The sequence below is a fragment of the Telmatherina bonti genome (assembly GCF_933228915.1).
Source record: "Telmatherina bonti genome assembly, chromosome: 4".
NCBI lineage: Eukaryota > Metazoa > Chordata > Actinopteri > Atheriniformes > Telmatherinidae > Telmatherina > Telmatherina bonti.
In genome coordinates this window covers 24,255,418-24,270,442 of record NC_136622.1, presented here as the reverse complement: position 1 = coordinate 24,270,442, position 15,025 = coordinate 24,255,418, and the positions used below count along the sequence as shown (strand labels likewise).

Genomic DNA, 15,025 nt, shown 5'->3' with positions numbered 1-15,025 from the left:
AACGTGGCTTTAAAAGAAAACAGGAGAGACTGGTTTTAACGATCTGAAATGACTTAACAAGCTACGTGGTAATGTTATTGTTTTCTGCAAACTATATTGGATTCATGAGTTGGGCTGTTCCAAAGATGCACTGAAGGGAAAGAAAAACAAGAAAATTTTGACTGTTTGTTATGCCAGTTCCTTCATATCCAGTACATTGGATCTGTGTGTGTGTCAGTTTATATATTTCTGTCCTGCTTGTCTCGTTGTGGATGAAGGACCAGTCCCTGGGCATCAGAGATGCAGAAAAAGGCATTTGGGGAAATCTTTTCCACTTCCAGGAGGTTATTTTCCAAGTGAACCGAAGCCAAAGTGGAGCCAGGATTACGGGGGGGACACACTCCCCACTTCTTCACCATCCTGAAACCACAACATGTACACATTCTGATTTAAAAAAGAACTCATCTTCAGAAAATTAAAAGAAGAAAAAAGAAATAAAAAGAAAACATATTGGTTTTGTGTCAAACCTGATCTGATTGTTGTCCAGTCTCAGCACCTGCAGGGTCTTAAACTGCCTGACACATCCAGGCACCTCTTCCAAGTAATTGTTGTCAAGGAGGAGCTCACTCAGTGATCGGTAAGTCCCAACAAAAGAAAACTGCTCCACGCCCTCATTGCCCAGTGCATTGTGGGACAGATGTAGAGACTGGAGCCCGGGTCGTATGTGACGGAACGTGAACGCAGGAATGTGTCTGATGTTGTTGTGGTGGAGGCTGAGCTGACGGAGGGCACGAGGCAGATTCAGTGGTACAGAGGTAAACCTGTTGTAGGACAGGTCCAGAACCTCCAGCGACCTGAGGAAAAAAGCAAGAAGAGGAATCATCGATTAAAGTCATAAGACTCAATTTTCAAATCAGACATCAGATCTTAACCATGCAGCTGGGAAAGGAAACGCTACTTTATTGGAAAATCAGTCAGTCTGCCTCTCTGGTCCAGATTGTTATTTGATGGATTATCATGAAATTTCTTACAGATGTTCATCATCCTAAAAGATCTGGGACTGAAAATGAAAAAGCTGATTTTTACAAGTTTGGACAAATTATGTAACATAACTTATTAAGCAGTCATGTAATCTTATGCAGTTCTCAAGGTTTATTATCACAATAGGTGCTCAAAACTTCACGGCAGATCTCACATTTTACAGTTACTGGACTCCGAAACAGCACCTCTGGGGTGGTGGGGAAATAATTAGGAGCACCCAGAAAGAAATAATAGAGCCTGTTATGACATATGGAAGAAAAAGGTTTTAGTCAGGATTAGTGGCAAATGGCCTGACAAGAAGTATGAAAATTTTTGATTTGCAGGAAACAGAATGAATGGCTATAGCGATAGGACCATATTTCTGGGCCCTGAGGCAAAAACACAGTACAGGGGGTTCAGTGTTCTTCCTCTCCTGGAAAATCCCACACAGCTGTTGCAAGTTTACAACACAGGTCACAGAAAGAGAGGAAACTTATTTTCTGCTCCTTGCTGACCATTCTAAGAAAACAATAGGTTAAAAAGCATTCAGGTGTCTAACAAATGACCACACAGTCAAAGTAAAATGGGATCAACGTCGACAAGGAAATAAAGACTGGAGATATTTGAAGCTGAATATTTCTTGAAATAAACCTAAATATTTCCATTTGTTATATGTGGATGATATATAATCATGAAAATCCACAAATCGCAGGTAATTTCTGATTATCTGGGTAAAACATTCAGGTCGGATTAAACATTGGGCTCTCCTCCTTGAACCTGTTTAAAGTCTACTAGCACACATTCCTCTTTGCTGAACAAAAGTTCAGTAAAACATCACATCAGTAAAATCACAAATGTTTTGCGGAAAGTTAAAACTCAAGAGAGAGAGAGAGCACATCAGATTTAACACAAAACACACAGGCACATGTGCCAACACGCATTAAAAACACAACCTTTCCTTTAACCTCTGAATGCATCGTTGCAGATGTATGACTTGCTGGTAAAATATGGTTTCAGCCTAAAAATCAAACCCTGAAATATTTCACCCGCTTCGTGTCTCTGCACCAGTTCAGACCAGTTGTGTGCTGCTGATTTGTATTCTAAAAGTTTGCCAAGAAGCTCAGCAGCAGTCCACCACTGCTTAGCGGTCCACATGGTATTAATGAGCAGAGGGACACACAGTCCTCCCTTCTTAAAGTCCTCCACCCTCTGCACTCCCACTCACAAATGCACATTAATGTGCGTGCAGCATGATGGGAAGCAGAAACACCACTGCACACTGACAAACTTGCCAAAAGATTCAGCGGTGCAGCGAGAAGATAACGTTCACTCTCAAACATATACTGCATGTTCAAACAAAAACAAAAAAAAAAAAAAACAAAGAACTACCACATACTTAACAGTCTCTCTGCAAGATGAACACACATGATTTGAAAATGTTTATCAAGGAGTAAGCAGCAAACCACATGTTTTTGTGCCCCCATCTATAGATGTCCAGGATTTCGTGCAAAATAATGTAATAAAGCTGATGTTCTGCGTGCAGAATTACAATGCTGACAAATACACACATTTCCATCTGTGCTTCACCCACTGTTCCAGCAGCAGACATGCTGGTTGAGAAACATTGGCATCTAAAGCAAGAAAGGTAAGCCAGGCAGAGCAGCTGAGCCAAGTAAGAAACACCAAGCTTGGACTTAAAAGTGATGGATGGATGGATGAAGGCAGGACATGACTTCAGATTTATTAAAGCAGCATGTGCACTTCAGTGTGTGCAGATCTATCTAAAAACAACTAATATCTGGGAGCCTTTTGGACCATTTGTCACATGTGTTGAAAACAGACTGAAGCATATTTGACTTCATTTAAAGTAAGGATTTGAAGAGTTTCCCACAGCTGTGCTTGGTGTGCTGACTGTGAGTATTTCTATTCATGCTGCCCTTCCTAATGTGCTTTTACCCATACAGGAAATCTTTAAATATGAACCAAAGATCATCTAAATGAGATCCACTGGCTCTGACTTGTCATCAGCATAATATTGTAGTAGACTTGGAGTGATGGTGTGCAGTGATGTGTGCATTGCTGCTTATTTTCCTGTTTATGTAAGCTTATTACAAAACCAATTTGTGCTGGGCCGAAAACAAAAGGAGCTTTCGTTACAAGCCCTATCAGGCTGAGACGCATCACAGCACGACACACTGACATCTTTGGCGCTATGATTACCGAAACACGCAATCAGTCTAAGCTCACAAAACAGTGACAAATCTGCGTGGATCTCCCACAAAAGCCTTCTTTCCAATACAATTGAAAATAGCTGAATGGGCAAAAACAATAGCATCTGATCCACTAAAAATGCCTCCAGATTAAACACAAAATAGATCAAAATGATGTATAAAGTTTTGCAGTATTCATTACAAGCTTCAGTGTAGTGGCACTGAGTGTTTGTAAGTTGATGACCTATTTACAAGGCTGTTATGTCGAGCTGCAGAACATGCAGAAATAGAAAGAAAAAGAAAACATTAGTGTTCCAGTTATTTTTCTTACTGAAAATTGTTTGGCAGCTTGAGATAAAAGCATCAACTGAAAACACATTATCCATGAAATCTTGTCTTGTCAGGCATGTGGGAGTAAGGGTGTTTATGTAACCCTAATGGGTTGAAGTAATTAAATACAAGCTCAGGGTTTTCATGTGGAGGATTGAGTCAGATCTGTCGGAAGGCAGCTGCGATGTGCACAGCACTGCTTTGATTGACTGGGGAGGAAGGAGATATGGACGTATTGAGACATTTATTGAATCTGACATCTTTATAAAGAACCAGCAGGAGATGAACAGACAGGTGTGTGTCTATGACTGTGATTCAGTTGTCTGTTTAAAGATGCAATCTGCTTGTTTGGCCCCCTTAGGGAGAATCAGCCATAGCAGCATGTTATAGTATGCTACTGCATGATCAGATTACATAATCAGCATGTCTGGATCAACACATACAAATAATGGGATTCTATTGTTAGCAGAGGCTGAAAAAAAATTACAATCCCTTACTGAAATAAATGCTGCAACATGGTAGGAAAAAACTGTTGCGAGAAAAATCTCTGCATTTAAAATGTAATTAAAGGTGCAGCTTTTGAAGACACTGCAGAACTTTTGCCATTTTCCCCATCGTGCCCCCTATCGATGGCTAATTCGGCATCCCTCTGCAGGTTAGACAGGCTAACTCCCTCGTTGTATTTTAAAGCTGGTTAAAAACACATTTTTAATCTTTGGCATTTTAGCAAGACTGAGTTGTCATCTGTGTCCTTGTATTTTATTTTTAACTGTTCTTTTTCATGTATCTCCTATTTTACCATATTATTGTTGTATATTAAGCTGTTTTGGTTCACTTGCTGTTTCTGTACAGCACTTTGGTCAGCTGTATGTTGTTTTTAAAGTGCTTTATAAATAAATATGGTATGGTATCCATCTTGCATCCTACCTGACCTGTTAGCTCTCTACAGCCAGCAAAAGATAATCTTACGATGACTCTTGTTTTCTTTCTCGCTTTTAATCTTCTAGCATTTCTTTGCTGAATTAGCAACATTGTGTGTTCAAAACAAGGAGTGTGTTTTCTGGCGTGAAGTGAAACTCCGCTGCAACGTCATGCAGCATCTCGGATGTAAAAGTTCTAAAGTGCACTTTCTCAGCATCAGGATGCTGCCAGGCAGCAGCAGCTCCAAAAGTACACATGATAGAAGTCACTGTGTCGTCAAACAAGTCTGAAACGCTTTCAATTCAAATGATGATATTAAATAATGCTTTTTAATGTCATGCAATGCATAAGTTGGGTGAGATGATTTGAGCTTTCAAATGAGGGTGTAAGACATTGATTACCTGGTTTATTCTTGGCCCTCACCTGGAAACACAAAGTGAACTCCTGATGGATAATTTTCATTCATTCATTTTCCCAACCGCTTAATCCAATTCAGGGTCGCGGGGAAGCTGGAGCCTATCCCAGCAGTCTTAGGCCGAAAGGCAGGGTACACCCTGGACAGCTCACCAGTCCATCGCAGGGCCACACCGAGACAAACAACCACTCACGCTCACACTCACTCCTAAGGGCAATTTAGAGTAACCAATCAATGGTGGGAGGAAACTGGAGTACTTGGAGAGAACCCACACATACACAGGGAGAACATGCAAACTCCACACAGAAAGGTCACAAACCTTGCCCCAGCTGAGGATTGAACCAATGACCTTGCTGTGAGGCCACACGCCACCACTATGCCACCGGGCAGCCCAAAGATAATGTATTCAAAAGAAAACCTTTGAGTTGAAACAACCAAGCATGACACAATTTTAAAATGCTGAAGACTGAATCATTTCGATTATAGTGGGCAAAGGTGTGTCTGGCTAAAATGAAGAAGCAGAATTTCATAAAACAAACAACCTCCCCTGCTGTTAACTCTAGAAGTAGATGAGTCATGTTCAAGGCTTGAGTTGTAGCAACAGAAACATGCCACTTGTACAACAGAAAAACGTCATACTTACCTTGCTTACTGTGGTTCCACATACTGTATGCCAGATTCTATATTTGTGTCGCCATTTTTACTACAGATTTAAACAAATCACAGTAAATTCTAAAAGCAAAGATCTATTTTCAAACGAGTTTGAAGATAGAGAGACAATGGTTTCTACAATAAGATAAACATGCTCTAAAAACCACTTTATATGTGAAAGTGGTGCAAGCTGAAAACTGGAAATATATGGACGGATGTTTAAAAAGGGAGTTCTTGAAAAACAACCCAAGAATCTCACAAAACTGAAGAACTTTTGCAGAAAATCTCCCAAACAAAATCTGAATGAGTAAGATCTAGCTACAAAAGCAAGAAAAGAAAATCATTAACAAGCTACAGGGAGTGTTTCTAATGATTGGTCATGCAAGAAGCCCAAAGTTTTACTTCAGGCATTTTTTACTTTTCTGTTATTTCAAACTTCTAAAAGACATAAATAAAAAAGTTATCTATTTTTAATATGAAGTAAAATGTCTGGAAATTCTGTCACCATTTCTTTGTATATTTAAAATAAAACTTTTGTCTCCCACAATAAACAGCGTTAAGATGGTAACAGTTTGCCAAACTTCCCTGGGACAGATCCCAGATTCAAGCTCTAGTCCCCAGCTCCCTGTTAGCTCCAGTATCCACCAGCTGTAACCTCTGCAGGAGGCAACAATAACACTGATCCAGTCACAGGGGCCGAGGTACTCCATTAATTAGAACCAGCACACTGCATTAAGCAATTTACTTTTCATTTTGTTTCTGCCTCTCTCTCTGATCCATTCTATTTCGCCACACACCTCAGAGAAGCTGCATGATGAAAATACTTCTGCAGCAGTGGATCAACATGCCTTTATGTCTGCAGAATAAAACAATATACTAACAATAGGAAAATTCTTCCTCTTTGCCACCATATCTCCTGTGCAAATAGCGTTCCACTGATGCTAAATTAAACAAACTGGTGTTTATGTTGAGATGAGGCAAGCTTTTAAAACAGAGGATAAGCTAATAAGCCAGCAGTGCCAGTGGGAAACTAGCTGCTTTTACCACTAATGAGGTCAAATGTCAACAATCAAATATCATTGGAGTCAGAAGTCAAATGAAGACTCTGGACACCCTCTTTAAATGGTTTTCAGTGAACCGTCAAGTCTGAGAGTTTTTTGTTTTACTGTTTTCTGTCTATGATTACAAGATCTGAAAATTTCTTCAGTCAGATTTCTCCTGATTATACCCTCTCAAACTTTATAACCTCGTCCTCCATGTAGCTCACACAAAGTCCCCACAGCTGCTTTTCCAGCACTCCCTCTTTTACATTCTCTCTTCCTCAGTTTTCCCTGAAGCTCCCACTGTGGTTCACAAGGATCCCAGGGAGCAAAGTAAAACCCACCGGAATTCACTATATTTAAACACACAAACACACAGGCACAAAGTTGCCCTCAAGCTCTCAATCACACGCCTGCTCGTCTAAGTACACAAAGTCAGCTGTCAAAACTTGTGCGATATGCCGGTATGCTTGTGTATGTCTGTTTTAGAGAGTGAGATGAAGAAAAGAGAAATAAAACATCTGTCTTTGTTGAAAAGACTTACTTCCACCAAGGATGGACGTGGAACATGAGATACGGTGCTGGTTTTTGATTGAGAGAAAAATCATCCCCATACTCAGATAACAATTTTATTTTTTTTTTTTAAAGTGAAATATTGCTGAAAAACTTTTTTTTATGAGAATGTGTTATTTTAAAATAGAAATGCCTCAAATAATTCAGGTTCTCAAGCGAGAGCAGGCTGCCCTCTTGTGGCTTATTGTGGGAACTGCATAAATTTAAATGGATGGATGGATGGATGGATGGATGGATGGATGGATGGATGGATGGATGGATGAACATACTTCAGACGGGTCCAGGCGCGAGTAGCAATGCCTTGTTCGTGTATGTAGTTGTGACTCAGGTTGAGCATTTTCAAATGAATGGAGCGCTTCAGTGCCTCCTCCGTCACCTCCTCAATCAGGTTTCCACTCATTTTGAGAACCTTAATGTGAAAAAGACACAGACAAACAGGAACGTGTCATTCAGGGCATCAGTTGTAATTTTGCATGGATATAAAAAATCAGCTTTCGAAGATTTTATCCACAAACAGATATTCAGATAGAAGTCAGTAATACAATGAGGTGAAAAAGTAGGAATTACAATTTTCTTTTTTTTTTTTTTCTAAAACAATAATGCAAAATTATTTAATCGTCCAACTATACATAAAGCTACTGCATTTTCTCTCCCCACTTTCTATTTTCCCCATCATCCGGACTTCCAGAATCTCGTAACAAACAATCAAACAAAAAAACTATAAACTTCACAAAAACAACTCAGTCCATTCAGAGTGGACACAGAAACATACAATCCATACCACAAATGAAGTTCTGTTAAATCTAAAACAATTGTCAGAATTCCACCCTAATGACAGCAGGTCTCGCTATTTTTATTCATTCTCTCTACAGGTTGCAACAACAGCACACCTGAAGGGAGCGAGGAAGGCCCAGTGGCAGGAAACGGAAGCGGTTTTTATCCAGTCGAAGCTCCACAAGCCTCCGCAGTGGTCTGAAAGCTAAAGGTGACACACTGCCTTCATGAAGAATATTCTCCTCAAGCTCCAGATTGAGTAGATTTGCCAAACCTAAAAGGTAGTAATAAATTTCATCATCTTCATCCAAGACTGTTTTGTGTTTCTTTCATCTGCACAGAATCAAGTTGTACCTTTGAAGCAGGGCGGTGTGAGTCCACCAAGCTTGTTTCTGTTAACCTTGAGTTCCTCCAGAGAAGGTGGCAATGCTGGGGTCTTGGTGAGCTGGTTATTATCCAGATATAGTTTCCTCAAAGTGGTCGAGTTCTGCATGAAACACAGGGGAAAAGCGTTGCACCGGCCATGACAAATAGTTGTCTCATAGCCAATCAGAGTCGCTCATAGTCTCTCATTTTCAACGTCAATTTTAGTTCACAGAAATTCACCAAATGAAAGTATTTCCATTCTGTGCATCTCCTCCATGTCATTTATCATGCTGTATTTTTAGTAAAGCCACTCTGGGTGGCTTTTTAGTGAGAGCTGCTGTGGTGGTTGTTGCGTGAGTGAAAGTACTGGACGGGATGTTTGCAGTGTCCCTCTAGCCAGTCCATCAGTCCTCTGTCATTATGTGGATGCGAGCAGAGAATGAAGGGGAAAAAAATATTCCTCCAAAAATAATTTCCTTTTTATTCATCACATCCCTGACTGCAGCTGTTTTCCGACAGGTTTGTTCAGCCAATATCGTGACGGAATATCAGTGGTAATGAATCATGATTGGTCAGAGAGTGGCGGCCGCCTGGGTGTGGTCGGGATCAGAGTTTGGCCTGTGATCATTCAGAGGTTATTGCAGGGGTTATTCTTAGAAGGGATCTGTTAATGCAATTTTAGCAGTCTGTGATGATCAGGTCTGCTTTTTTTTTTATTTTAATAGATGTAAAGTTGGCTTATAAAACTCTCCTATTCGCATTTAGCCGGCTGTAAATGCTCAGTGGTTGCTGAAGTGGTTTACACATGAATATGTGAACCATAGTTTATTACTTTCTCCAATTTTTAGCTGATTTGTTTTAGTTCAGTGCGGATAAGTTGAAGCTTTAAACTTTACCTAACAGGTTGTCAGTGAAATTTGACTTTAAGCCAAATGACTGCATGCACCCATATATCAATGTGGGACAATAGTATCGGCCGTTTCAATCATTTAAAATGTCTTTCTCTTTCCTCAGATGATCAGATCAAACTTCTGGATCAGATATTTTACCCAAAAGACAGACCTCGGTAAAGACATCTTTTTCCTTGGCTCTCCTTTCCTTTCCTGCTGATCTTATTTATACATATTGGGGAGCAGCTTGTTGAAGGAAAATAAGTCACGCCTAAATTATGAGCATTAAGACAGAGAGGAAATCTACAGTTGTAACACCTACTGGCTGCAGGTAAATCCAGCTGAACTGGAACTGCAGGTTGGCAGCAGCCAGTTGAGAAAAGCAGTGTTACTTACTAAAAGAGGGTTTTGGCCGAATGATTCATCGTCCAGTTTGTTCTGGCTCAGGTCCAACGTGTCCAGGTTTGGCAAGTCAAGGAACGTTTGTGGAGAAAGGACTCTGATGTTGTTTTCTTTAAAGAGAAATTACATGCAATAATGTGTCACATGTGAAAATGTATGTTAGAAGACACATCTGTACTACCGCTTTTGTTTAATTGTTTATGAAAATATAATTATTGCTAAGTGAAATTTAATGTAATCATTCAAATTCCAGAATTTCATTTTAGTTCACATACAACATGAGATTTCCTGCCGACTACATTCTGCTTTCAGGTGGCTGTTAAGCTTGAGAAGAGATTTCCTCTTCTTCAGCTTTATAATTAGTTTATTACATGTCTGTTTGTATTTCATAATGACAGCAGCTTTGAAACACACCTGCCATGTCCAGCTTTGTGATTTCCAGGTTCTGAAAGACCGGCAAGCGGGTCAGACTGATGCCCCTGCAGCTAATTTCTCTGTCAGCAGTCTGACACACAGCAGGAGGCTCTGAAGTAGAGGAGTGTGTTTCTGTTTGATTGCTGGGAAGCTCAGTTGCCTCCTCCTCCTCTTCCTCTTCTTCTTCTTCCTGCTCTTCCCCCTCTTCTTTTTCTTCTTCTTCCTCCTCCTCCTCCTCCTCTTCCTCCTCCTCCTCCTCCTCCTCTTCTTCCTCCTCCTCCTCCTCTTCTTCTTCCTCCTCCTCCTCCTTACACATAGAACAATAATAAAATCAACAGAAAATGAACCAATCAACCACAATGGAGGTCAAATAAAAATAAAACAGCTCTAATAGTATGAAACAACAGAAACCTCTTCGTCCTCTTCATCATCCTCATCATCATCGTCCTCATCCTCATCGTCATCCTCATCTTCCTCGTCATCTTCTTCCTCATGTGTTTTTCCATAATCCAGCAGCCTTTTCTTGTCTGCATGAAGTTCCTTCAGTGTGGCCATGAGAGTGCTGCTCTCCATCTCTTCTTTTCCACGCTTTCTCCAGCCCATCAGGGGTTGCCCCAAACTTGCCTACAGGCAGTAGCAGGACAGTAGTGACATAATGAATAAATGGGCTGAATAAAGACAACCAAATATATCTGAACAAGACCAAAATGTAGCAGAAAAGATGCTCAATCACTTTGAATTTCTTTTTCCACACATGACATTTCTGTTTGTCTGCTCTTACTATTCGATATGCGGTGGCTTCCACTGTCGATGCATGTTTTCTCCTGTTCCTGGCATTTCTCCTTTGTCGACCTGCATCCAGCTCTTTGAAATCAGTTTTTCTCTGCTCCGTCTTTTTTCCTATGTCCATTTGGGACTGCTCGTTTCCATTCTCTTCTTCACAAAGACAGTAAAACAAAAGCATAACAGACAAGAGAAAACAAACTGATTGTACAACAGCTAACTAACATAAAACCAATAAAAGCTTACCAGTAAAATGCGTGTCCAGCAGTTGTCCTGGGCCAATCCTTAATGACTGAATGGCTGCTTCTTTTTCAGGTGTCTCAGAAGAGATTTCCAGAATTGTGTCGTGTAAAGAGTTGAGACTTTGCTCCGATGAAATTGCACCACTCAGACAAATGATCAAAATCCATATTTTCCTTTGCATCTGTATTGGATGTTTATTCATCTCAAGCTGATTCTATTGGGCAGAGAAGTCCAAAAATTTAACCTGAGAATGTCACGGCTGGAGCAAAAACAAGAAGCAAATCCACAAAGAACAGACGGTCATGCCAAAGGAGGGACCTTGCAGAGGAACAGTCAAACTGATAACTTAGAATACATATCCAAGAAACTCTTATTTTAGATATTTTTAACACTGAGAGAAAAAAATGTGATTAATCTGAAGTAATTCGACAGCACATTGCACATGCCCCCCAATTCAGAATGAAAGCTGAACTGAAGAGAGTGACAGGATGGAAGGAATATCTAGGAGGTGGAGAGGTAAAAAAATAATAAACTCACACTGCTAATAAAGGCCTTCAATCATCATAGCGTGAAATACACAGACACACCCCGCCCAAGTCTCCTCTCCCTGTCATAACCGTCTACTAACGCTGGGTAGGAAGACTTATTTTTTGTGAGGATGGTGAGACGCCGCGAGAGGGAAAAAAGAAACTGGAGGACAGCAACTTTCATACATCAACGGAAGATTCCAGTTGGACATCATCATGTGATCTGAAACATTTTTAATCCAGTCTCATTTTGTGTTTGGGCTGCACAGAATCAAAAGTCTCACAGAGATTTTGGATTTTGTCATACAAGGGACGGGGTTGATAGACAGTTCAGGTCAGAGACAACCTTGTTTGGATAAGCTCCACTAGCATCTACTTGTGAAAACAAACATGAACTCTGAGGCGTGAACAATGGGGCCATCTTTACATTCTGTTCTGTACATACATAATGTTCATGAACTGCGGAGTGTGTGCATCCTCACATCGACCCTGGAAACCATAGCTGAGTGGAGCCAAGCTGGGATTTTCACTGTGGGGTGAAACTTGCTGAGACTTACCCTCCATTTGTTCAGCAACCACACAGACACACATAAAATCTTTCCAAAGGTGGCAAAAATGTCCTAGGCAGCTTTTCCAACTTCATAACTGAGGATTATATCCATGCAACACACTGAATTTGGAGACTATAAGAAGAGTTATATTTTCTTCTGAACCCGGAGATTAGCTGAAGAGATGAAAATGTCAGCAGAATCCAGACATATTCCAAATGGCACAGTAGATGACTTAACACTAAACACTCAAACACTCAGATCCTGATGTGTTGTTCCAACATAAACAGCAATGTGTCCAGAGATGATTTGTTTAAATCTTGACAGGAACATGCAGTAAACCACAGACCACATTCAACACCTTCTTAACCTCAGTCTGACAGCTCCTGAAATAAACTATTTTTGAGCACAAGTAAGGATGAATCACATTTGGGCTGATTCAAGTCATATTTATTTGATAGATTCCACTTTGTTCATGTAAATCAGGGATCCTCAATCCTGCTCCTGAAGGCCTGGTGTCCTGCAGGTTTTCTCAGTGTCCCTGCTGGAACACGCCAGACTCAGACTCGGACAAGCTCTGCACAGGTCTGTCAAATGCACGTTGATTTGAATAAACCTGCAGGATACCGGTCCTCCAGGACCTGGATTGAGGATCTCCAATGTAAATGATTAACCTTCCTCAAAGACCAGAGAAAGTCATGGAGTTCCTCAGGGTTCAATGCTTAAACCAGTACGTTCACACTGTATGTTACCATTAGGTAATATCAGGCAACATGGCTTCAATTTTCATTGCTACACAGATAATACTTACAGTAGCTATCCATGAAACAAGACAGAGTTTGTTGTCTTTGGACGCGCCTCAGGACAACACTGCAGCCATGTAATGACTCTGGATAACATTACCTTGGATTCAACTGGCCAAACTTTGGAGTTATTTTTGACCAGAATCTGTCCTTTGACTTGCATAAAAACCAGTTTACATATGAACCTTTCGATGGTTAAGCTCCATTCTATATTAAAGATCTCATAGTTCCATATTTCCAACAAGAACACTTCACTCTCAAACCCTGGGTTTAATTGTGGCTCCTGGCGTGTCTCCTGGAGTAAAAGTAAAATGACAAACAGCACCTTCAGTCATCAGGCAAGTCTCTGTGTGACACCCCCTTTACCTGTAAGGCTAGAGTTAAAACTTTACTTTTTTTTATGAAGCTTATAGTGAGTGTGCTGTCCTCACAACACGTGCCTATGTGAAGTTAGACAGCCAGCGAACAAAGCAGCAAATATTTTTAAAAAAGTTCTCCACACAAGGCTTGCTTTTCTTGTTTCTTATTGAAGATTTTTATGAATTATATTTGCATTTCCATTTTTTCTTTTGTAAAAAGACGAAAGTTTCCCAAGGTACAAGCGTATGAGGGTACATTTAGCGTGTATATGAGCTGCTGCTTTACTTTCATCGTACCAGGCAAAATACGTCAAAGACCTTTTCTATGTTAAGAGCGCTCACTCGCTCAGGTAACGGTATGATCGATATCACAAAGATTGTTTGCAATACAGATGTTTTACGCTGTCTAATTTTCGATTTTAACATATTTAACCCTTTTAAGCATGGACTCTTTAATATTTATTAACTATGAACTCTTGTATTTTAACCTTATTTATGTACATCATGAACAAAATAGAATTAGTACGGTCCTTGGCCAAAAGTTATGACAGTGAGCCTTAGCTTTAGTGACCTTCAGTCATTCTTTTATGCTGCTATAGGCTTAGGGAGTGTCCCAAGACGCATTACAGTTTTCCTATTTATTCTCCTTTCTCTGTATATAAAGACATTGCGTTTTTTGTGCCTCCCTTTTCTTTTTAACAATTTGTTCCCATTAAAATTACTTTTTTCTTTCAAGTCACCTGCCCCCCACCCGATGATTGCTCAGGAGGGGGGATTAAATCAAGTGCTGATTCAATCTGTTCGTTTCCTTAACCAGGCAATTATTTCTTCTGAATCGGTTTGAATGAATGCAGTTATAAACTGAACTGATGTGAACTCACTAATGTGAATCGTGCACTGATTGGATAGAATAGAAGTCTAGTGATTAGAAAGGTGGGTTAAGGCGAAGTCCCTGCTAGAGCCAGCCTTGACAGGAGAGAAAACTGTGGTCCTTGCTTGAGCAAGAACCCCCCAGACACCACAGTATTTTAAATATGACAACGTGCTAATCTTAACATTTTTAGATGGTTAAAATAAAAAATCATTATTTCTCTTTGGATGAATAAAGTACAAATTATTGTGGAAGTGATTTGGTTTAAATTGGACTGCAATGAATTGCACAGAAATGGTCTGCAAGTAAAAGTACATTGTTGTGAACTGATTTTCACAGAAAAGGATAGACCAGACTTTTCTTTTGGACATTTGAGCTTCAAGCTCTAATGGTAAAATTCTTCACATCCTCATTGTGAAGAATTCTTTAAAAAAATTCCTGGACCCATGTGGTGACTCAGACCCCCCTCTAACAGGTGAATTGTTATACCGTTTTTATTACCCATTTGTTGATTAAAAGTCCCGTTGACTTTGTGGTTTATTTGATTGATTTCAGAAATGTAAGCATTTCAGGAGAGAATTTAGGGCAGGAAATATAGAAAAGGGGCAGGGCAATGCAGGGGTACTGACTGAAAAGAAGTGTTGCATGTGTAAATATAAGGATACAAGTGTGTATTTCCTGTTAGGACGTCTTTGGGAGCAAATTAAACTCAAAGTTGATCATTAAATGAAGGGAGGGAAAAATAAATAAATAAAAAAATTGCATGATCAATCTTGCTTTTAGACTTTCACATTAGTGTGTAAATGTAGGACTAGTCTTGCCACTGGAAATGAGCTGAATCTGGTAACATCACTGAGCAAATGCTTGCAAATGAAACACCACAAAACAAGATCAACAGTAGGCAGC

At 40.0% G+C, this 15,025-nt stretch overlaps 1 protein-coding gene across 1 annotated transcript; it reads right to left on the bottom strand.

Annotated features, from left to right (window-relative positions):
* Positions 1-218: 218 nt before the first annotated feature.
* LOC306754497 (extracellular matrix protein 2) lies at positions 219-10,588 on the bottom strand (the record flags this gene model as incomplete). Its single annotated transcript, XM_079238516.1, has 8 exons — positions 219-399; positions 507-833; positions 7,409-7,548; positions 8,030-8,187; positions 8,268-8,383; positions 9,492-9,681; positions 9,986-10,283; positions 10,397-10,588. The coding sequence occupies 8 exons, from the start codon at positions 10,586-10,588 to the stop codon at positions 219-221; spliced, it is 1,602 nt and encodes a 533-aa protein (XP_079094642.1).
* Between the last annotated feature and the right edge of the window lie 4,437 nt (positions 10,589-15,025).